This window comes from Cygnus olor, chromosome 5 (genome assembly GCF_009769625.2).
Source record: "Cygnus olor isolate bCygOlo1 chromosome 5, bCygOlo1.pri.v2, whole genome shotgun sequence".
Taxonomy (NCBI): domain Eukaryota; kingdom Metazoa; phylum Chordata; class Aves; order Anseriformes; family Anatidae; genus Cygnus; species Cygnus olor.
In genome coordinates this window covers 12,579,874-12,604,419 of record NC_049173.1, presented here as the reverse complement: position 1 = coordinate 12,604,419, position 24,546 = coordinate 12,579,874, and the positions used below count along the sequence as shown (strand labels likewise).

At 36.5% G+C, this 24,546-nt stretch overlaps 1 protein-coding gene across 3 annotated transcripts in view; it reads left to right on the top strand.

Moving 5' to 3' along the window:
* The window catches only part of WDR25 (WD repeat domain 25), a 66,181-nt gene that overhangs the window by 18,945 nt on the left and 22,690 nt on the right, over window positions 1–24,546 (top strand). For all 3 annotated transcript variants that reach the window (XM_040557231.1, XM_040557230.1, XM_040557232.1), the window contains exon 3: window positions 17,438–17,585. In XM_040557231.1, coding sequence (XP_040413165.1) covers window positions 17,438–17,585 — 148 coding nt within the window. The remainder of the gene's footprint in view (window positions 1–17,437; window positions 17,586–24,546) is intronic.

Genomic DNA, 24,546 nt, shown 5'->3' with positions numbered 1-24,546 from the left:
TGATAGTGAAGTAAATACAATGAAATACTTCTCATGGTGAAGTAACAGTCCCTAAGCATGTCATATTGCGGTGAGAATCTAATTCTGCTTGATGTCAGGTTGTATTCCTTAAATGCTTGTTTCTGTAGTTTCAAGGAGTCGAGCACTCTGGGACCTGTGGTGGAGGCTGGTATGGGTGTATCTGCACTGGTTGGATGGATCTCTGTGTACTGCGTTAGGACAACATATGTGAACATGCAAAGCCAGTTTTGTTGAATAGACACGCATTAGGTTTGCAAATCATCTATCAGTACCCTTTATCCTAAAGGGCTTCAAGAAATCTGTCTAACTTTCTGTTGGGTCGACTCTGTAATAGCTTGCTTTTCAACATTTAGCAGGAGAGAGATTAAATTGTCCCTGTGACAACGTGCAGAAGCACCACAGGGCAAACAAAATGATTTTATAGTAACCAAGCTATATTACAAAGAGGAATATTAAACATACGCCTCATAACAGAAGATTGCAAATATGAGTATCAGGCCTCTTTCTGTCTAATGGGTTGCATAGATATGCAAAGGAGAAATAACAAAAGCTAATCAGTTTTGTTTTGTGTAAAGATGTTAATATGTAGATACTTGAATTCCCTCCAAAAAAAAATAAAAAAAATTGAGTAATCTAATGATGCGTGTTGACATTGTGTAAATTGCTTAGAGGAGCTGCAGTAATCACTTCACTTGAAAAGAGAACAGGCTTAAAAAGAAAGTAGGATGACACAGCTGATGTTGTACATCTGTGCTAAAATTCCTGTGAATTAGTCAAGTCTAACTTAACCTGAGACAATCAGCGCAAGGCTGGTCTGGGCTGTACCAACTGGAGAAAACAGCCAGAACGGTACCCTTCTCTTGGACACGGATAAATGCAGATGTGAGGGGCAGGAAACAGTGCAATGGCTCCAGCATGCTGGAGAGAAACGTGGCAATGAGGTACTTTTGTTGGTGACATGGGGGAAGCTGGAAGGGCAGGTGAGGTGAGGTGCCTTTCAGTCACAGGAAGGCTCCTGGCCCACTGCTGCGTGGTGCCCTACCAGTGGGCCATGCCACAGTTGTGGTGGTGTCTGTGTTGGGTGAGGAAAATTGAGTTGAGTGGTGTGTGTTTGGAGGGAAATCAGGGGAAAAAAGAAGAAATTCCAGTCAGCAGTGTCTCTACAGCATCTAAATGGCAGGAATGTGCTGAGGGAATACCTCTTCTGTGCACTGTTGTGCACATTTAAGGAAAATGTAGGCTCTGGAAGACGGCCATTCCCATCTGTGGTGCAGACTGTTTGCTTCGAGTCAGCAGATCTTATAGCAGGCACTGAATCAGTGCCTGCTACATCCCAGGAGCCAAATGTAAGCCTCTGAGAAATCCCAAGGTCTTTAGAGCATCTACACTTCCCAATGCTACAGACGCTTCTCATAAGTGACAAGGAAAACCAAACATCTGTAACGTGACGATGCCTTGTATCTATCTCAGTGTGTTCTGAAATACTCTCCAGCTTTCAGGATTTAACAGTATTTTTACAGACTTAATTCTGAACAAAAACAGTCTTCTGCCATTCAGTAGAGAGTCACCCAAGCAGGAATTTCTGCTGTAGAGAGATTTGGCTCTTGTGTTGATCTCTGTAAGAGGAACATCAGCAAGGACTCTGGAAATCAATTTAGTGCTGTGTGGTGTCGTCTGAAGGCTCTCTAATTTACATAGAAAACAAATGCATCTGACTGACATACTGCCACTAACTGTGGGTGTTGGATGGCAATAACTTTCATCAGGACGTATCAGCTTGTTCCAGGGAAGGTGGGAGACCGAACCTGGTGCCAGAGGCCTTTGTCCCTGTGACAACGCAGTCACAGGTGTATTCTTAAGAGCAGCTTATAATTATTCTCTGTTGTTTTAAGTAAGCTATCAAAACAAATCACCTTTTTCAGTGCTCTCTTGTTGTCCTGGCTAATTTGATTCTAGTGCCAAAGCCAGCTGAGGTCCCTGCTACAACTGCAGTTCAGCCCGACCCCCAGTGTCACTCAAACAACCCGCCTGCCTGTCATCAAGCGGCATTGTGCCCTGGGAGATGAACAAATCTGCTCTTACTTGAAGACCTTTACTGCAAGAACTTAATCAAACAGTGAGCCTCCAGTCATCTTTTCATACCTGTTTCTGAACTCTGGCAGGATAAGGCTAAAAAACCAAAAAACTAAGCTGCCTTTTCACACCACCCTGTATTCCTCTGCACCTTGGTTATAGTTTAAATAAATGATAAAAATGCATAGTTTTCTGGTTATTCAATGTCTTCTCTGTTTTTAGTTTGTTTCCCCTGGGATGGCAGGCATTTCAATTCATATGATGTCTAAGGAACACTGGGTTGCATAGTGCTTCTCTTCATTGCCCACTTCCCTGAAAGTATTTTTATTATATATATATTTAATTTTTTTAAAGCATCATGTTTAAAGAAACATTATGGGATAGAGTTGTGAAAATGAGATCCTTGTCTGTTCTTTTATGATATCGTTGTCACTATCAGAGCGTGGTTTGGGTTGGAAGGGACCTTAAGGATCACCCAGGTCCAGCCCCCTGCCATGGGCAGGGACACCTCCCACCAGACCAGGTTGCCCAAAGCCCCATCCAGCCTGGCCTTGAACACCTCCAGGGATGGGGCATCCACAGCTTCTCTGGGCAGCCTGTTCCAGTGCCTCACCACCCACTGAGTGAAGAATTTCTTCCTAATATCTAAATCTACCCTCTTTTAGTTTGAAGCCATTACTCCTTGTCCTATCACTCCACTCCCTGATATATGGTCCAAACTCATAATTAGTTTTAAGTGTATAATTGGTTCCAAGTATTCAGGTGGTGTTTAAACAGTGTTTGTATAAATCTTTAGTTTTTCCTGTTTGAAACACATCATTGGGGTTGGATGAGATTTTTTTCTCTTAACTTCCAAGTAGTATGGAATAATTTTTCCCAAACAAGGTGCACTGCTTCCAAGTTGCACCCTGCTCCAGCCTTCAACCTGTAATTGTCTGAGTTGAAAAATCAACTGTTGTTGAAATTGGTCATTATTTATTTTGGGTTAGAGGTTCAAAGCTGAAGTGCTTCTATAACCCATGATAGGCGAAAGCTTGCACAGCAGTGATTGTATTTCAATAAGGTAATGATACTCTAAAAGTACCGTTCAATAGGTAGTAGTAATGGCTTAAGCCTGTGATTACTGGACCCTTGGGAACACAGATCACTCCTAAGAATCCATAAAAAGTAATTAAGAAAAGCAAGTTGCTTGACAGTTGGCTTAAGGTAGCTGCATATTGTGCCCCCACCAGGGGTGCCTTTTAGTTCTGGAAACAGATTGAAAACCACTTAAGTATTGCTTTTTTTTTTTTCCCCTCTGTCTTTTCTTCCCAAAAAAAAGAGATGTGGTTGAGGTTGATTATTGCATGTTCCCTAACAGTACCCTTTTAAAATTACATTCAGTAAGAAACTGTCTGGTTACTGTTCTGCTGCTCTTTGGACATTGTGTGTTCCTGCAGTGTCACATTGTTAGTGCCCAGAAAGTATGCTCTGCTGGCATTTCTCCCACCGCTGAAACCATCCATCAGACAGTTCACCACAACAGAGCTACATCGGATTAACTACTTGATTAGCCTTGGAAGTGCAGCTGAGGTAACCCAAGCTTACTACGAGGATGACTCATTCTGATTTTGAGGGAAATGATCTTTCAGATGAGAAGTGAAGCAAAGGTTATGGAATCTAGTATTAAAAGAGAAGCATTTCCAGTGCCTGAAGATGAAGAATCAGTATGTATTTAATGAATGTCTTAGTCATTCTGCAATATCTTTCCTATCCAACAGCTCTTCAGGTGGATGTAAATATGCTAACTGATCTTAATGGTACACTTATGTGATGTATGTATAAAATTGCTTAATCAGAAATGATTTGTATTGTTAATATTTCCTCAGCTAGGAGGGTAAGTTGTAGTGGATACTGTAATATTGAGAGATTAAAATCCAGATTTTTGAAACTAATCAGAAGCTTGCTGTTTAGTATAACGACACCCTACCCTCAACTTCCACTGACATTAACGACTCTTGTGAGTGCTAGCACATCTGGAAATCAGACTGCTTGAAGATTAATTCTTACATAAGCAAGCAGAAGATTAACAAACTTTAAAATTGCAGATAGAAAATCCAAAATGAGGATGACGTAGTTATTTTGGCTTAGAATACCTGTTATGGTGAGAAATCATATTTAGTCTGTTTCTAGTAGACCTTTTTGTGTTCCTCAGTTTAAAATGATAGTATGACTTGTAATGAAGTAGTTTTGCTGTTGAAGTTAAACACTATAATGGTCTTTTAATGGCACCTTAATGGCATCTCTGAGGACTTGCACTGAAATAATTTTACCTTCTCATAATTGCATTTCATAATGGACTGTAGCAATACAATTTAACGTCTCCTATTTTTTTTCGATTGGTTTGTTAAATATAACAAATGCTCTAAGTTACCATTCTGTCAAATAAAGGAAGTATTAGATTTTGTTGTTGTTGTTGTGCATGATATATCTTCCATACTTAAATGTTTTGTCTCTCAGCAATAATAAGGTAGTCTCAGCAATAATAAAGTTTTATGAAAATCAGTTGCTACTTTATCTATATTGCTTAATAACAGTAATGTGTGTATTGATTTTTTTTTTGGCTTCCAGTCTGGAAGAAGAACATTTCTCATGTTTATTTCATGTGTATACGTGACTCTGAAGCTAGATGTTGCAAAGAAGATTATTGCATATCCAGTGCCTGTATTGTTCTATGCAAATAGTCTTAAAGAATGTGCCTACCCAGCTTTGTTATTTTCAGTGAAGCCCCAGGTGTTGAATGGAAATAGTTTGCTATAAATCTGGCCTGACTTCAACTCAACAGTCACGTCTACAAATATGCCATAATAAAAATAAAATTTTACAATGGATTGCCATGTCATGAAAACACTCAGATGTAGTAGCTGGTATTGAATAATGCTGAAACTTTTATCTGTGTTGTTACCTAAAAGACCTGACAGTCCAGGTTTTCATCCTGAACTTGTTCATACCTTGACTACTTTATTTCATTTCCATCACAGTTTTACTGTGTAAAGGCTGTTACTTTTGAGCAAACATCCTTTATTAAAATAATAATAATAAAAAAGGTTTAAAAAGGAAGTGGTCACAGCACCGAGCCTGCCGGAGCTCAAGAAGCATTTGGACAGTGCTCTCAGACATGTGGTCTGATTTTTGGGTGGTCCTGTGTGGAGCCAGGAGTTGGACTCGATGATCCTTGTGGGTCCCTTCCAACTTGGGATATTCTGTGATTCTAATTCTAATCTGCAGCTTCAATTTATAAAGTCAACAGGGCTTATTTCTGAATAACTATGTAGAACTCTACCTTTTTTTTTTACTTTAATCAAGAGTTTAAATATAGTATTAGTATTCCCATATTTCATGTTGCAACATGTAGGCATGCATTACTTGTAAGTGTTTAGCAGCATTTCACCTGGACAAGAAAAGTGCGAGTGTGTGCTATCAAAAAGTCCTTCAAGTGAAGGACTGGCTAGGAGAGGGCTGTAAGAAGTTGGAGGATTGAGCTTATTTGTCCAGGAGCTACATATAATTAATGCATATGATTAATATTGCAAACCACTAAGTGGAAGAAATGTCTTACCCCAGCTTCCCATCTTGTCTGTCTTTCTGTAATTACAGGCACAAACACTGTCCAAGAATAGGAACTCACTAGTTGCAATGCTTTCTTTACTTTTCCATTTCTAAATCAAGAAGATGGATACAAATGTTATTTGCAGGTAAAATTCATTTATTCTGACAAAAATACAGCACATAGGATTATACTTTAGTTTCTGGAACAATTGCAACATAAAATTTAATTTGCAAAGTAAATTAAATATGTAATGCTTATATTAATCTTGTTCAGTCTCTTACCATTACACGTTTTTGATTTACAACTTTCTTAAGAGCTCTGTTTGCCAGTTTTGACTTTAAAGACTCCCATAGAGGCTGTATTAATTATACATAGTGGCAAAATCTCAGCCAGTTTATATATTTTAAAATTATTTATGTTTTCAGTTTCAATCAGTTGGTCAAATTTTCCTTGTGCTGCAAGTCTGTTTTTGTAGTATGGAATCGTTAAGTATATATCCAAGAGTAGATGGCCAACAAACAAACTCAGGATAGTGGCTCTCATTATTAAGGCTTTACCGAGAACATTCCCATGTTGTGTATGAAAAGATGAATAATTCTTGACATAGCAGTTTGGGGGTTTGGTTGTATTTTGTTTTTACAGAATTCTACTTAATTCTTTTGTCTGTTCACTTGCCAGCTGAAAATGTCAATGTTTTATCTTAGTCTATTTGTGATTTCTTAAATTAATTTTACAAAATACTGGCAGCTCATAGCACGCTTTTGATTAAGTTTTTATTTTACTGCTAACGGCAAAAATGCCTGAATGAAGCTTAGCGACTAGCAGTTATGGAATCTTGTTTGGGGAAAGGGCTGCTGAGTTTCTGTGGGAGGAAAGATTAAAAGAAAACACACCAAATAATTGGAAATGTATTTCATGGGCATGCTTAATAAGTCGTGATGAAGGTCGTAGTATAACAACTTCTGTCTTTGTCAGCTCATAAGTGCTGAGGTAACACTGTCTGTGGCTGGAGTCTCCCATTTCTGATGCAACCTGTAGGAAAGCAATTGGAATATGCAACAGGAATGCAAAATGTTTTGTAGTTGTTGTCCATCATGGACTGTTAGGAGAACATTAAAAACAACAAAAACAAACAAACAAAAAAAAACCCCCCAATCATCATTTTTTCCTCCTCCTGGTGTGGAATTTCAGTATGGAGGCAAAAAGAAAGTTTCAGGTGCAAGCAGTATTTCACAAGATGTTAAATACCTATAATGTAAATGACTTCTCGTGAATGTATGACTGAAGGTAGCAGAATCTGAATTAATGGGAGCTAGTGGCTGAGCAAACTACAGAACACAAGAGATGAAATAAGACAGTATCATAGTGGTGACTTTCTTGGTGGAGAGTTACACCTGAGCTGTTGTCTTTAGTAGCTACAGCGATACGTGTTTTATGTGTGTCTCTTAAGATGTTTTGCAGTTATGTGTGGCAGTGCTGGGCAATCTTGATCCAAAGTTTAATCATTTTATGAAATTCACGGTGAGTTTGAATTCCTATGATAGTAATTTCCACAACTGAATTCCATGTTATGTGAAAGCACCATTTTTATCAATTTAGACTCTTTGCATTTTGTTCTCTATTACGACACTGCAGCTAGTAGCATGTGTTTCAATAATGCTTCATAAATACGATGTCATCTTCTTTAAAACTAGTTCTAATAGGTCTTAAAAGATGCAACCAAATCTATGAAGTGGACAGCTTTTTATTACCTTGTTTCATTCCAAGTATAGCTTTTCCCTTTTTCTTCTGTTCTTTTATATTTTTTTCTCTTTTCTCGGTACAGTTTTTTTCACAATACCTTGTTATCCCTCTTCTGCTTTTTTTTCTTCATTATTTAATGCTATTAAGTCTTTAAGAGTTAGCCAAAATTTTGCAATTTACAAAATTTTTCCTTTGCAGTTCAGAGGAATTGATTTTTTTTGGGGGGGGGGGTGGGATGGGGGGTTTACAGGGAGACTCTATTTGTTTTATTTTTATTCATTTTCCTAGAATGTATAGACATATTTTTTCAAATGCAGGAGAGGTTCAAAGAACAGGAGACACTTTTAATAACAATAAATCACTTTCAGACAGTCCCTTGACCCAAAGCTTCCCCGTGTTTAGTGTCCATACTTCTGTGGCTGAGGCATTCAAAGCTTTCTAGGACTTGTCTCTTCCCTTCATGTACACGTATTTCTATTAAATACAAACAGTGGCACTGTTCATCCAGGTAACTGAGCTCTGTGATCAAAATGGATGTCCTTAGTCTAGGCAGCGATGAGTAATTTTTGGGTTGTTTGCCAGATTTCTTGTATTGAACCCAAATGAAAGGCAGTTGTAACACATTCACCAACTTCAGTCAGATGTAACTTTGCCTCTGATTTAACTTTCTTATGCTTTGAGTTCTTTTGGTCTTTCTGGTCTCTTTCTGGTCTATTAGGAGATAGGACTCCAGATCATCATTTCCACATTGCTCATGTTTCCGTACGTCCTTGGGCTGCTTGGGAGCTGTAATCACATCAGTGGTGCCCTGAAGGTTAGGATAGGCAGAGCTTCAGGAAGGATGCTGGCAGTTCCTGGGCTAACTGGATGCTTTCTGGAAATCTTTAAACACATCACTGTTCAGTTGAAATTATCATTGAATTGCTGGCATATTTGTAGAACAATAAATCATGGCTTTATATTATTGGCATCGATAGTGTAAGTTTAAATATTTCTTTTTAAAAATAGATTCTATTCTTAAGTTCCAAAGAAGAAAGCTTGTGTAACAAAACTAAAAATACTAGAAGTAAAGACAGGAATGGGGATTTTTTCATATTTTTATATGTGTATATATATAATATTTGCAGATATGTGCATACATATTTTATATGTGCAAAACAGTCTTTGCAGTTCTTGTTTTGTATGATTTTGTCTAAATCAATTTTTTGTTTTTAAGTATGAGATCTGGGTAATCTGCAACACTGGAGTTCTCTAATCCTGGATGTTGTAACCAGGGTACTCAGAAGGATCTTTTTCTACCTCCTGAAGCTAGATATATTGCTTGTACCTAACTCTGCCCCTGTTGGATATTCACCATGATTAAAGCTTGTTGACAAGTTTGCAAATCAGTTTTCATACCACTGACTAGTTTCTAACAGCACTGCTAACCAAGTTAGCAATGTGCTACTTTTATGGTAACTAAAAATGCTTCTGACTGAATAAAATCTTCTGCAGAGTAAGACCTACATTGATATCTAATGTATTGTTCCATTTTCTTGTAGGGAGAAAATTTTCCATCTCATTGATTTGATAAATGTATTTGAAACACTTTAATATTAAACTTTTTGTTGAAAAATGATGTGGGACCTTATGGTAGCTGTCTCAGCTAATTTAATTTGTCATATTTTGCTACTTTCCATTCTCCTTATTTCTACAATAGTGAGGGTGCTCCAGTAATAAACTATCCAAACACAAACTCTTAATCAGATATTAAAACAATAATAAAGTTCTCTTTTTTTATCAGCCACTAGTCCTATACATTTGATTTATAAGAGAATTGTCTTTTGAATTTCATCTGCTGCAAGAACAACGCTAGTGAAATTTGTTAAGTGCTTACTCGAATGACAGCACTGATACATACTTCTTACACCGCGTCTAGATTAGGAAAATGGATGTCATTTAAAATATGTTCCCTACCACACTTGTAAACATTGCTGGAGTAAGTGTTCATCACATCTGAAAATGTGCTAGCTTTCTCTAGCTTTACAGAATTCTGCCGAAAAGCTCTTTTTTGGGACCCTTGGCTTACACATTAAGCTGGTATACCCTTAAATGTCATAAATCAGATTCTGTATAACAATCTGAACCTCTATTTGCATCCTACTTAATTGAAGATAAGTTTATTAACACTTACTGGTTATACACTAAGCTGGATGTTGGCTCTTAGTTTTTCCTGGACCTTTTTCCTTAGCTCTTAGTTTTTGCACAGTTGGACAAGTTCAGACACGAGTGCAGAAAATGGTGATCCATTCTGTTCTCCTTTTAAGCATTTAACAAATTTTAACTTCTACTAAAACTATAATATTTAGCTAATTATTTTAAGATGACACTAACTGAAACAAAAAATGAAACATGGTAATTTTTCCTCTAGTTATCCTACTAATTTAAAAAAGTTACATGTCCATTCAAGAATATTATTTATTTATTTATTTATTTTCACACACAGTGGCTTGGAGAAGCTTAGGCACACCTACCAAATCTGAAACAGAAGCAAATATCTTTTTGCAAGTTTTCTTTGGGTCTGCTTTAACCATCTGACCCACTGACTTTGTAAGAATCTTTTAAACTACAGGTCTGCTTTGCAAACTAGAAAATAAATTTGCTGTAGATGATGTATGGGACTTCATTTTTAGCACATTTATTAGAAAATACAGCATTTAGATATTGATAAGATTGGAAAAGCACTATGGTTCAGAGAGCATCGTTCCCTTGAATCTCTGCCTAGTAGCAAATGTGACAATTTCAAATTCCAGAGACAAATTCAGTTCATTTTTTAATTTTTTTTTTCCTTTTTTCACCCAAGTGAGAAATATTCCAAAAAGGTCGTGTTGCCTCAGCTTTGCAGGTCTGTGAAGCAACCTGAGCCTGCTTTGGAAGGGAGCAGCATACCTTCTAGTTGAAGCACAGTACTTCGTGCTTCCCGTAGGTTAGCACTACTACACTACTGCTATCCAGGGAGACCTCATTGCAGCCTTCCAGTACCTGAAGGGGGCCTACAGGAAAGGTGGGGAGGGACTCTTTGTCAGGAAGTGGAGTGATAGGACAAGGAGTAATGGCTTTAAACTAAAAGATTTAGATATTAGGAAGAAATTATTTCTAGGTGAGGCACTGTCACAGGCTGCCCAGAGAAGATGTGGATGCCCTGGAGGTGTTCAAGGCCAGGCTGGATGGGGGCTTTGGGCAACCTGGTCTGGTGGGAGGTGTCCCTGCCCATGGCAAGGGAGAGGGAATTGGATGATCCTTAAGGTATCTTCCAACCCAAACCACTCTCTTATTCTATGATCATCCTTGCATAGGGCTGTTTCTTAAATACCATCATATTTAGTTTTACATATGATGAAAAAAATGTATGTTGGAAAAAAATTCTTGTCATTCACAAAGTGGAAGCCTTTGATAGAGGAGGTTGGTAATTATGGAAGAATGGCACAAAGTGGTTAAACTGGAGGAGGAAAAGTTTTGTTTTTTTTTTTTTTCAATATGGATTATCTGCTGAAATTATTTTGAATCAGTCCATTAAAAGTTTTTAATTTTGTTATACATGGTCCAGAAATTAATTTATTGTTTAGTATTCCTGATTGACTCTGCTGTTTGACTTTGTGCATACAAATTTAATATGTGTACAACTTAATACCTAGTACTTGCTTCCAACCTCTAATTTATCACAATTGAATCATTGTTCGTGGGTTCACCGTGCAATTAATGACTGTCTATTTGAATAGATGTACCTTTCTCTTTCTAAAAGTAAGGTGACTATGTTTTCTTTTTGGCAATCTAATTTGCTTGGAGGCCAGCACATTATAGATAATCATAGAGCAGCAATGAAAGGGACATACTCAATTCCTAATTCATCAGTCTTCATATGCTAGATTAGTTCTCACATTATTTTTTTTACTCTGCTTATGATGCTGTGTTTTTTCCCCCCCTAGGAAATAATGCCTAGTTTGTCAGTGAGACAAAAGCCTCTTTTCTGTGTCCCAGTTGATAGTAAAGAAGAACCCTGCATGTTCTTCTGTCCCTGCTATTTAGTTGTGTATCAAATGCTTACCCTCTCATGCTTTCTTTTGTGATTTACCAAGAGAATTTTTATTATCTTCAGCCCAAAGTACTTTATTTTCAGGGACTATTTTCCTGAAAGATTTCAGTCAGAAAACAGGATCTGGAAACATACCATCTGTAATAAATCTCTTCTGTTATATTGTTTAGTTGCTTATATGATTTGTGACTTTTATGACTTTTGATCTTGAGTGTGAGGAGGTCTGGTTATATTACCTAAAATGCTGGTTGCAGCATTTTTACAATGTTCCTAAATGATACAGAAAAGCAAGCAACTTCCAATGTATTTATTTCCAAATATGATGAAGAATGTGAAAGAGCAATTGTAATAGAACATGCCTCAGAGAAAGTAAAAAGAAAATTGCTTTTTAAAAGAAATCACTACTATAATTTTGTCACTTGGCTGTTTGTACCTGCCATTTTGGCCCCGTATATTAATCCTAGCAGATAAACATGTAATCACCATGCTCTCTATAATAGAAATGAAAAGAAATGAAAGCAGTCCATTGAAAAGAAATGGAAACACAATGTTATAAATAGCAAAGTAGAAAAGAGTAAGAGCTAATACTGAAATATGAATCAGCTTGACACATTAAAGCCAATTTTAATAAAATTGGAAAAAAATGCAATTAAAGTGTTCATGATACCTTAATGCCAGAAATGCATTGAAGAAAATCTTTGAAAATAACTAGCTAATTTCAAAGCTTTGAGTCTTGGCTGTTTCTCTCCAATATTCTTTCGAATATTGGAGAATTATTTGTTAATAACCATAGATTTGAAGGAGATTATAGCTGTGTGCCTTTTACCTCGTAGCGGTTGCATATATCACTGTTTTGGGGATTCTTGGCTAAGGGGAAGGATTGTCTGGTTTCCGTATATAATGTAAAACATTGCTTGAAAATGTGGCAATAAGCAGTATTTTCAGAGTAGCAGGCTGAAATGTGTACTTTCAACTTTTTAGCTCAGCAATTAAAATCTGACATCACAACATAAAAAAGCAACTTCAGATTTGATGAGAATTTAATATTTTATCTAGAAACCATGCTGACTGTCAGTAAGAACTGAGTTTTGGAGGCAAGCATCAATAGTTAAAACAACTGATCTCTTGGTAAAAATAATTGAGTATAAATCTGTCCTTCCAGGCAGATGCATGATAACATCTAATCCTATAATACTTAATACACATGTTTAAATGCCTATGAAGGAGGATGTATATCTCAGCCTGTGTATTTTAATGAGCTATCTCCCTCCACCTGAGTAATTTATTATGTACTGAATATGTGAGCCTTTATTCCATATAGATCTATGTGTTTATTTTATAAACTTTATTTTAAAGGTTCATATTACTAGGTGTGCCTAGAAGTCATCAAACTTTGGTATTTAAAATACAACTTTCCAAGTAATTCTAAGATGCTTAAAACTTCTTAAAAACAATTTAAGATTAAAGCTGTAGTTCTACAATAGTATTTTTTTAAATTAAAGAGTTATATGACTATTCTTGAATGCTAATCTTTTTTCTGAGCTTGTATGTAGATGTCATTTAGAAGGAGTTTGGGATCTTTTGGGAAAGAGTCTGTAATTCATGTTCCTTTTTGGCAGAGAAGGAGGGCTTGTCTTCAACTTCATTCACTCAGAGGAGGAAGTTTTTCGTAGCCTTTATTCCTAGGGGACTCTCTTGTACTCTAACTTGTACTAGGCCCTGAAATAAAATTGACATTGAACTCCAGTGTCTATAGTGTAATCTAGTTCTATATTCCTCACAGAATTGTCACACTCTACACTGGCTTATTGGTGTGTGGTTATTATTACTGTGGTAATTTAGAGAACGTGCTTCCAGGTTCAGGCTTCATATGCCGGATTCTCTCTGTTACCAGCTCTGTAACCAGCTCTGTTGGTTATGTTCATGTGGTCTTTCAGAACTTCATTCCAGGCTTATTGCTCCATCCTGTCAGAGCCAGTATATCAAAAAAGTCAAGAAAGAAAGTCTAGGAAAAAATGTACACACAAGTTATTCTTGAATCACTCGAGTATCTCTTAGATTGTTGAAAGAAAAAACCTAAAATGCTCTTCATCCTGTTCATCTGTTAATCTGGCATTGGGGTGTTTGGCAAAGAGAACTGAACTTGCATGCAAAAGACTCATCCCTTTGCAGTCCCCCTTCTTTTTTAATGATGGTGGCTGCCCATACAGAATATGCACCAGCTACAGAGCAAGCGTTCATCTGAAGCTTGTCATGGGGTATGTGGTATACTCCCTCTAGCCACATTTTTTTTCCTTTTTGTGATAAAGCAGTAGAAATACCATATCACAGGAATGGAGAAGTACTTAAGAGACATGCTAAGAATGCAAATTTGATGGCTTCCTTGTGATGATCCTTTGATGGGATTTGAAGCATCTTTCCTTTGTAATGAAATGCAGTAGATTCTCCATTTATGGACACGATATGGTTAACATCTCTATCACTTCAAGGCACGGAAGAGTTTTTGTCACTTGGGACGGACATATGCTGTTACAGTTGAGCACTCATAGCTCCCATGTTTTAGTAATCTCTTATTTGTACAGAAAGTGCATAGCTTGTTCTTTAATTGTCTTGTTTTCAGTGCTACACACACTTTTGTTTCTTGATATTCAATGGCTCACCTTTTGAGGGCGGCCTTCCCATTGAGTTATGAGGTTCAGAAAGGACCTCCTTGCTTTCTAAACTCCTTCTCGGAGAGGAGCCTAGGTGCAGCTGGATCCAATCCTAGTCCCAGACTCGGTCAATGGTTTATAATATAAAGGATTATGTATACAGCCACTTATTAGAGGTAACATTTGCCTGTTTCAGAGCCGTACCAAGAATTTTCACTGAGGCAGTTTCATAAATTTGAAAAGATAGGTAATTTATTAAGGCAACAGATATTACAGATATTACATATGTTGATAAATTCACTTACTGCAAAGATTAAGCTTGAGTTAATTGTTCAGCGCTTTAGTTATCAATATTTTCCCGGGTAACATCTGTCAGAGTTGGAGGTGAGTCTTAGCAAAGAGACATCCCTGCCTGGGAGAGAGAGAGGTCCAGGCCTGTTGACCTGTCTGATAATTGGAGTTATCATCCTCAAAAATAGAGGTTTCTGAATACCAGATTTATACTTTTGGTGAGGTGGGACTAAGTCATTTATTGTGTGCTGATCAGCTCTCACCAGGGCTTGTTGCGTTGTTTGGTCAAGAAGAAAAGAGGTGGAGAGTGTGTTCCTTACAGAGACAGGTTGCTTTCCCAGCTTTACTTGAACTGTCAGGCTGTGAGGTCTCCCATCTCATCCCAGACATCGCTTAATTGCTGTGTTTGCTGGGCGTGTTGTTCAACTGCAGACCTCCAACATCTGTTGTGCTCTTTGGCCAGATGAGCAAGATATGCATGTTAATCAACTCACATTCCTGCTCAAGCCCAGTTTCAGCAATTCTCTGCTGATTTAGGTATTTTGACATCAACAAGCCTGGCAATATCCCACACCTATATGTGACATTCTATGAGCATGGCTGTGTCCCTTATGTGACTGCTGAGGATCTAACTTTAAATATTAAATATCACTTCTCACAAATAGCAAGTAGAGCTTCCCTTTTCCTGTGGAAGATGGATATTGAAACTTAAAACACAGAAATTGTTCTGGGGATACGGTGCACGCTGTCCTTGCAGCAGGGCACATGCTACATTCATCAGACAAAAGACTTGAAGGGAAATCCTTGGAGGGAAATGTGGAGCTTTATAGGGTGCACTTTTTCCATTTATGCAGCTTTTTAAAAATCAAGCTGGAGCTAAGAAGTGCTGTTGACCTTGCTTTACTTCATGCTTCTTGTAAAAATTGAGTTTTCATACTTAATCACTAAAACATGACAGAAAAATATCTGAAGCATGTACCACCTGTTTTTCCTTTCATCTTGATTCATTTGCTTTCTCAACCCCTCCAAGACACAATTAACCCTTTTTTAATACTGTGAAGCTTGAAATAATCATTAAAACTCATTAAAGGAGAAAAACTTGCTTTCAAAACCAGCTTAATATTAAATTTTCCTGATTTGTTTTCTTGTGCACAGGGTAGAATACTTAGGATACTGCCATCATGCTTACAGACTTAACTGACTATTCATGTAATTAATGGTAATTGGTTGCTTTGCATTGCAGAATTATGCTCTGTGCTAGAAGATCCTTTGATGAAATAATTCTCTGTAATGTAGCGTTGTCTTCTGTGTATGGACTATCTCATAATGATATTGTCAGCAAGTCCTTTTTGTCCAGTAAGAAGAAATTTTAATTCAAAATAAAAATACATTACCAGAAGTCTTGATTTCCGCTTTTCTGCTTATGTTCTCCTGTACTGTGAATTGTGCTGTTGCCACAAATACACACCTACTTACTTTTTTTCCTCATTTAGTGAATTATTTTTGTTTTTAACATCTTTTAAAGCACAGACATACAGTCAATTGTATATTAACACTGACTTCACTGCTCCATGTAGACATATGTAAAGGTTGAATTTGATTTCACTTAAAAAAAAATCTTTTTTTTTTTTTTTTTTTGTAAATTGCCTAATCTGTTCCCAGCATTATATGAACAATCTTAAAATTTAGTTAATTAGAATAGGCAAAATTCAGAATAGCCTTCTAATCTCATAAGTAGTGTTATTTAAAATTTGCTAGTTTTTGAAGGATGAAAATGACTGATCACCAAGACAAGTACAGTGAACTGAAATGGTGACTTCAAAGCAATAAATTGCCTTGGGTTTTACTTTCTGACAGATATGGCAATAAACTTGTCATGAAGCACTATAAAAGCATTGATTTATTTGTACTACTAATATTAGAAGTAGTATAATGGAAGATTTGCCAGTATGGTTGTAACATTTATGTATTTTATTAAACAATTCAAATAACAGGTATTATAGGGTATCACACAATTATAAGATATTTTATGACCTACATTTACTGAAATAGAATATTCATCAGGAAAGTAACGTGGTTACTTAGCTTATTTCTGACAAAGGTGAGCATATTGAATCTTTATTTGGGTCATTTGTTGCTAAACTTCTATTTTTTCTCAAAACTATGACATAAAGAGCACTGCAAAAATGATGTGGTGTTGATTATTGCAAACCACATTTGGTAATTTAAATTAAAATTAAAGCTAGTAGATGTTTTCTAAAATATCCTAGTTGGAAACAATTGCCTTTCTCTTTAAAAATGCTTTAAAAAATATGATCTGAACTATTTATATGCTGCAAACATTAGTTGTGACATACTTAAGTAGATAACTAGTAGAAGTGTATTTTCAGAAGTGCTGAGCATTGACCTAATTCAGTCCAAAAGAAACTGAAAAATGAGAGTATTCAGACCAGTCCGTTCCACGTAGCTATATGATGATATTCTTATCTGACTCCTCAGTGAAGTTAATGTAAAATTCTACTTAAAATTACAAACTGCAAGACTGAGAGATATGATAATAGCCTATCTACAGGCAGATGTGAAAGCTGTAATCCGCTGGGATTCCTCTTTGTTGATAGAAAGGAAGTTCTGATAGAGGCAAAAATTTTGGAAGAAAGAGTGATTTAAAGAGAAAGTATATTTGATGCATCCCTGCACAGAAGCATGGCAGAAATATGAATGGAAAAGTTTAACATGAATTGCCATTGCGAGGAAAGTAGTTATTTCAATAAATAATACAAGTCATGAAAATGTATTACTGATTTCTGCCTTGTTAATAAAATGCCCTAATTCTAATCAACCACGCAATTATTTCAGATATTTACAGCTTAGCAGATATGCATTCAGAATGCAAAGCTTTCTCAGCTAGACGATGATTAGCTCTAACTACTTATCAGTACATTGAAAAAATTATTCTCATTCTTTATGATTAAAGTTGTCCTTATCCTTCTTTTTAAGGTATGGGATGCTGTAGACACAGGCTGTTGTCTGAAAACATTTTCCTGTCACTCCTGTGCTGTCCGAGCTGCTCAGTGGTCATCTTGTGGACAAAAGATCCTCAGTGGGGGCTTCGACTCCATGCTGCATTTAACAGATGTGGAGACAGGTAAAGGCCACACTCCAGTACATTTCAGCCCTACTTGTTACCTTTGTTGAATACCATTAACTTTGGATCTCATTAGCATTATTCTTCTTTTGAAACCACAGATACAATCTATAGATCAAAGTTAGAATTCTTGAAACGTCTCCACTAAAAATTACTCAGCAATTAAGGGTAGTTTGAGATACTTAAGAAGACTGAAATATCTTTAACCTGATGATTACATGCATTTTCTGTTGTCAGATACTGCACAAATGAACAGAATGAAACTTGCGTATTTTTTATGCTCTGTTATGCTCATTCATTAAAGTGTTTGCAGAACCTCTTCAGGTTGACTTCAGTAACTTTTATACATATGGCTAACTTATAGAATTATAGAGTATAGAAACTTAAATTCTGATGTGAGTTCAACATTCCCATTCACAGTTCAAGGTCAACAACTCCACTCACAGTTCAAGGACTGTGTTCATAGAATCATAGAATGGATTGGGTTGGAAGGGACCTTAAAAATCAGCCAATTCCAACTCCCTGCCATGGGCAGGGACACCTCCCACCAGATCATGTTGGCCAGAGCCCCATCCAGCCTGGCCTTGAACACCCCCAGGGATGGGGCATCCACAGCTTCTCTGGGCAGCCTGTGCCAGTGCCTCACCGCCCTCTGAGTGAAAAATTTCCTCCTAACAGCTAATCTAAATCTCCCCTCTTTTAGTTTAAAACAATTCCCCCTTTTCCGATTATTATCTGCCCAAGTAAAAAGTTGCTTTCCATCTTTTTTATGTCCCCTTTAAGTATTGAAAGGCTGCAATGAAGTTTTCCTGAAGCCTTCTCTTCTCGAGGCTGAATGTCCCAACCTCTCTCAGCCTGTCTTCAAACGAGAGGTGCTTCAGTCCTCTGATCATCCTTGTGGCCCTCCTCTGCTCCTGCTCTAACAGGCCCACATTTTTCTTGTGCTGGTGGGCCCAGGGCTGGATGCAGGGCTCCAGGTGGGGCCTCACAAGGGCAGAGCAGAGGGGGACAAAACCTCCCTTGCCCTGCTGCCCACTTCTCTGTTGATGCAGCCCAGGGTGCCGTTGGCCTTCTGGGCTCCAAGAGCACACTGCTGGCTCATGTCAAGCTTTTCATCTACCAGAATCCTCAAGTCCTTCTCTGCAGGATTGCTCTTGATGAGTCCTCCCAGTCTGTGCTCATGTCTGGGAGTGCCAGCACCCAGGTTCAGCACCTTGCACTTGGACTTGTTGAATCTCATTCGGTTCATAGAGGCCCACTTCTTATCCAGGTGTTCTCAGTCCCTGAGACTGAACCTGCGTTGTTTTGATGCAGTTGTGAATTTCATTTGGGATTTGATTGTTGTGACCTCAGTGAGTGACATCCTGGATGTTCTATTTCTCCACGTGTCCTTCACAAGCCAAAGTAATTCTGTCAGAATTACTTCTCTTCTTTATCTATGTTATCAGCATTCATCCAGTGGAGTTCTTTGGGGCCGTTCATAACAGGATACCTCTCTGTGTTTATAAATACAGGATTAGGCCTCAGATAGTTCAGCAGCAATTGAAGAGATGAAATTTTATTTTTTTCTACTTAATTTTTTAAATAATTAATTCCTGCAAACATTATATATATATATATAAATATATATGTACACGAAGACTGCAAAAGAAATCCTTAAGTAACTGTAAGAAGTTTTTGTCTAGGAGGATTTTCTCTTACATAATATTAAGTAAGTTGTATGCAAATATCCAGACAGCAGAAATCCTATTCAGATAGACTGGGAAAGTGGCCAAGGAAATTTGTGAATATTGTTCACATCAATACAGGATTCTCTGCCATGCTCTAGGAATTTATTTTTCTCAAGATTTGTCATACCAGAAGTATTTAAATTCAATGATGGCTGGAAGGGAAATGTTGTAATTTGAGAATGTAAAACATGTGACACAGTTATGGAATATTGATGTTTTCAGAATATTCAGGCTTTGTAACAGTGAGAAGAACTTTATATATCTTGTGTAGTAATGTTACATGAGGTTAATACACCCAGCCATTAATTTTATTAGACTTTTTATCTTTTTTATTTTCAGTCTTCATTGTAGCAATCTTCTCATTTCTAGTCTCATATATAACTGAAACTTACTAATCTAAGTGGAGTTAATTTTTGACTCAAGTGGTTATAAATTCTAAACAGAATGGCTATTCAGGGGATTTATAGTGGTAGAATACATTTTATGTGTCTGAGACATTTGAAAGGAGTTGCTGGGGGAAAGTCTTGTTTTATAAAACTATGGAACAAATTCCAAAAGTAATAGCAATGATATATTTTAATTTTGAAAATTTCTCAGACATAACTATCCGGTAGTGGAATAGTAGCCTTTGTTTGTAGTGCTTCATTTGAAAGAAGGTATTTCTAGTATTTGAGACAGTGACAGCAATAACAAATTTTAGTTACCAAGTTTCAAAACAGAGAAGCTTGTAAATGGCTCTTTCCTTACTGACCTCTGAGCTATGTAGTATTTCTAACTGCTTAAGTAAACTGTATGTGTAAAGGCAAAAAGAATTCTCAGAATCCTTGAAAATACGAGGTATTCATTACTGACTTATTTTAAGGACACGAGCTTCCTTTTAGCTCCTGTGAACTGCACTTGTATTTTTGATTCTTAGATCTGACTTTCAGTGATATTCACCTGATTTGGAAAAGTATGATATGAGCAATAAGAATTTTACTGTGATTTCATACACGCCCAGGCCATTTTATTTTGTGTTGTAAAGTTACTCTCTTTTTTTTTTTTCTTCATAATTTCAGTCAATTCTTTCCAGAGAAACAGGGCAAGCAGTTTGCCTCTGGAATTCAAATCAATTTGATATAAAAAGACTCATTTCCATTTGAAAAACACTAAGGCAGCTATAAGATTTTGATTTACATTAGTTCACTGAATCATTCTTCCTCACTATTCATCAGTGCTGAGATGATTTCTTCTTTGATTAACTTCAGATAGATGTTAGAACTGTTCCTTCGCAGAGGACTTTTACATGCTTTTTTGGACTTTGGTCTTAATTACCTTCCATTGCTAGACTGAACTAACTAGCAGCAATGTGTTTAAGTGCAATAAATGCATGCTGGTGGGATTTTATAAATAATTCTGTCTTTAAGGCTTTGTGCTCATCTCTTGTGTACATTGTTGTGGTTCAACAGTTTTCTAGTCATTTGCTGAGGTTTAATCTTTCTCATCTTAGTTTTCAGTATATTTTTTCTATATTACATCTGTGTTACAGAAATTGCTATGTCTCCTTCATCCAAAGAAACCTAACAATCTGAAGAAAATGACTTTTAAAAGTTTAAAAACAGTTGAAAATACGGCTTAGTATCTTATTATTATGCATAGAGAAGACAGTGCCAGACCCTTCCGAGAGATGCAGAGTGAAAGGTTGGGAGGCAAAGAGCAAACATAGGAACACAGAAAACTTTGGCTCAACTCAGGGGTCATCAAGCACTAAAATGGGCTCTCCAGAGAGGCCGTGAAGCCTCTGTACTTGGAGATACTCAGAACTGCAGTGGACTGGTCCCTAAGTAACCTGCTGCAACTAGACCTGCTTTGAGTAAGGGATTAGACTAGATGATCACCAGAGGTCCGGCCTGCATAATTCCGTGATGCTATAATGAAGGACAGGGAAAGAAAAGAATTCAAATGATGAGATGCAAAGAGTTAACTTGCCCTGGTTTAGTGAATAGGAAATTAGATGTTGTTGTTAAGTCTTCTAATCTCTGTTTTTATAGATCATTTATTATCATAAATGATTTTCCATTATCCTAACATCAGGTTGTCAAGGTAAGATTTTCCATACATACAGTTTTCTTGGAAACTGTTATACCTATTCTGCAGAGTATATGCATAAAATATTTAAGGAATTCACATGTTATTCACGCGAGTAGTTCTGTGGCTACAGTTAGCATGAGGCAAGTTCAGAGCTGCAATATGGAGTTTTGTAAATATTAGTAGATCCAAAAATGTGATTTCCCTGTAAGGATTAATAATTTATATTTTTTTATCATCCTATTTCATATATATTTTTCATTTTAAAATTAAAACCTTTTGAAAGGTTTCAATATAATACTAATGATACTAATACAGCAGTCTGTGAACCAGCGAGACTCCCCGGGTTTGTTCATCTTGCACTACACTCACATTCATTTTCTACTAGTGACAGTTCAGATAGTTTGTTGTTCATAGAGTAACAAGTAGTGCTGTATTCAGAGAGCACTGAGCATTTTGTTTCAAGAAAATTTGCTTTAAAAACAATTCTAGATCAAGTCCATTTGATATTTACCATCTGTTACATCCAGATGTAACTGAGAATCTCTACCAACTTTAGAAGGGGAAATATATTTTTAAAATTTATTTATAACTGTTTTATTCTTGGAATATATTTTATTCATCAGTGGATTTTTCATTAGTCACAAATGAATTGGTACAACAACATAGGCAGAACATTGGCTGGATTAATATTATTTGCATATTATAGGCACTTTTCATTCTTTAATATTATGACAAGGGGAATGTTCCATCAAATGTTGGCACTTTTCCTAAGTTGCCAAATGTTACAGTTGTATTTTAGTTCATAGACTGAGCTTGGTTTCAAATATAAGATCCTCGGAACTATAATGGGGAATTTAAACTATTTTGAAAGATTTCACATTGCCATAGGCAGGAAATGAAGATGTTGACTTGGAAAGGAGTTTCATATACATATATATATATAGTGTGGTGACTTAAATCTTTTTTTTTTTCTTTCATTTGTTTTATTTTAAATTATTTTGAGAGTTTGTTAATGGCACATTTTGTATCTCCAAGAGGATGGCCTACATTTGCTTTTCTATTTTCTTTTCTATTTTAATTTATTAGTCCTATAGATATACCATGATTATTGTTAATGTAATTCTGTTTGTTCAAATAGAAATTTTAGTGCTCATACATAAACATAACCTTATGAGAGCTGTGATTTTCTCCTCCTATTCCTAACTTGCTCTCCCAGTACTATGTAGCCAGTGCATGAATATTCACTAATGCATATATTTTATGACACCTCAGAAAAAAGACCAGTGGATTGATCATTTCATTTCATTTCATTTCATTTCATTTCATTTCATTCTTTTGAATGCACACGGTTATCTTTGTGAGGTCAAAAGAGTCCCCCCCCTAATCTAGCAGTTATATGTTGAACATAGTTTAATGGTTACCCTCCAGCTAGGAGTTAACAGAATTTTAGTTTTTATATTCACTAGTATGAAGTCCTTGCAATAAAAAGAGACAAAGATTACTTTTGAAATGTTTTCAAGGGTCAGAGATAAAAGAATTTAATATTTTAAGCACCTGAAAATTGTGACTATGTAGGGGAAAAAAATAATAAATGCATGTAGTTGGTATAACTTACATTCCTGGAGATAAAACCAAACAATCTGTAAGCATGGCAAGATAAAAGAGACAAGTAACAACCAACATCAATTTGTTAAGAACAAATAACACCTGATCAATCTAATTTTCTTCTCACTGTTGCATATGAGAGAGGGATTGTGACTGTAATGAGGGTGATTTTTTTATTGTTTCATGTCTTTTTGTAAACGCAGTAGGGAAATCCAATCTACTCTGCAAGATTACTCTTATGTCCTTGTAAGTTTTAGGCTTCACTTTTCTTTACTGATTAGTGTAAGTAAGTGAATGTTTTGGATTATACGTGTAGGGGTTTGAACCTTAGGACCACTAAACACAGTTACAGAAGCATCCAGTGCTCATTAACTGTGCTGATGTTCTGTGAAAAATTCACAATGTTAAATAGCCTTTAAAATATTTGATTTCATAGTTGAACAGTTTCACAGCAGGTTGCAGCATGAAATGAGCAGAAACGTATGTTCAAGATCTCTTTAAAGACTTTTTTCATACTGTGTATGTTACTGGTGGGCCTTTAATGAATGACGAATTGAATTAAAGCACTTTAAGAATATAAAACACATTGCAAAGATGTAGTAGGTATTGTTATTGAAATTGTGAAAATTAAAGATTGAGAGAAACATTTGCTCTCTTCTTTGGAATAACAACTTCTCAAAGAGGAAAATGATCTGTGACATGTTTTTTCCCTCAATTAGCCAAATCGATTTTCAGAAAATATAATTTTCTGCAGCCTGTGTGTTGGTTGAGTCTTTGTTATGCTACCTGTAGGAACTAAAATGCAATAAATACATACAGAATGCAGATATATACAAGCTTGCTGATTTACACCCATTGTTTTCTCATATGGATATGGGAGTTTTCTACTAGAAGGACATCTTTTGCAATATATAAAATAAGGCTCCAAAACATTGAATATGTATTTAATGTTAACAAACTTATGCGTAATTGCAACTACAGATTACTAGAAATGTGTAGCAGGATCTCCAGAAACTGTCAAAGGCAGACTTGCTAAGGTGTGGGGCTGGTTTCCATCACAACGCAGTTACACGTGTAGCTCATAGTAGTAAAACACACTACATGAAATTTGTACAGAAAAAGGGGTAAGAGTTGAATTCACAGTTTTCAAATATTGAATTGTGTGAACTATATTCTGCCACATCATCTTCCAAAGTGATGTGTTCCATCTCTTGGAGGGATGTTTTTCCTGTTATTGAGGTTCTGAAAAATTTCTGGGAGTAGAGATTTCATTACTGTAGAGACTGTGCCTCAGCAGCTCAGCCCTGGTGATCTAAGAACTAAAAGGAAAGAGTTTGAGGAATGTAGTCACATAGATGTTAGGAAAGTTTGTGTTGCAGGATTCAGGCATATTTGTGTGACTAGCAGTCCTGTGTATTGGGCATAAATTTCAGTTTCAACAATAGGAGAATTTCCTTTCTGTCCTGTTGTGATTCTCCCCTTTTGAGTACGCTCTCATTTGCTCCCATGCTTTTCTTTTCTACATTCCAGTCTTTTTCTCATTTTCTGTGACATGG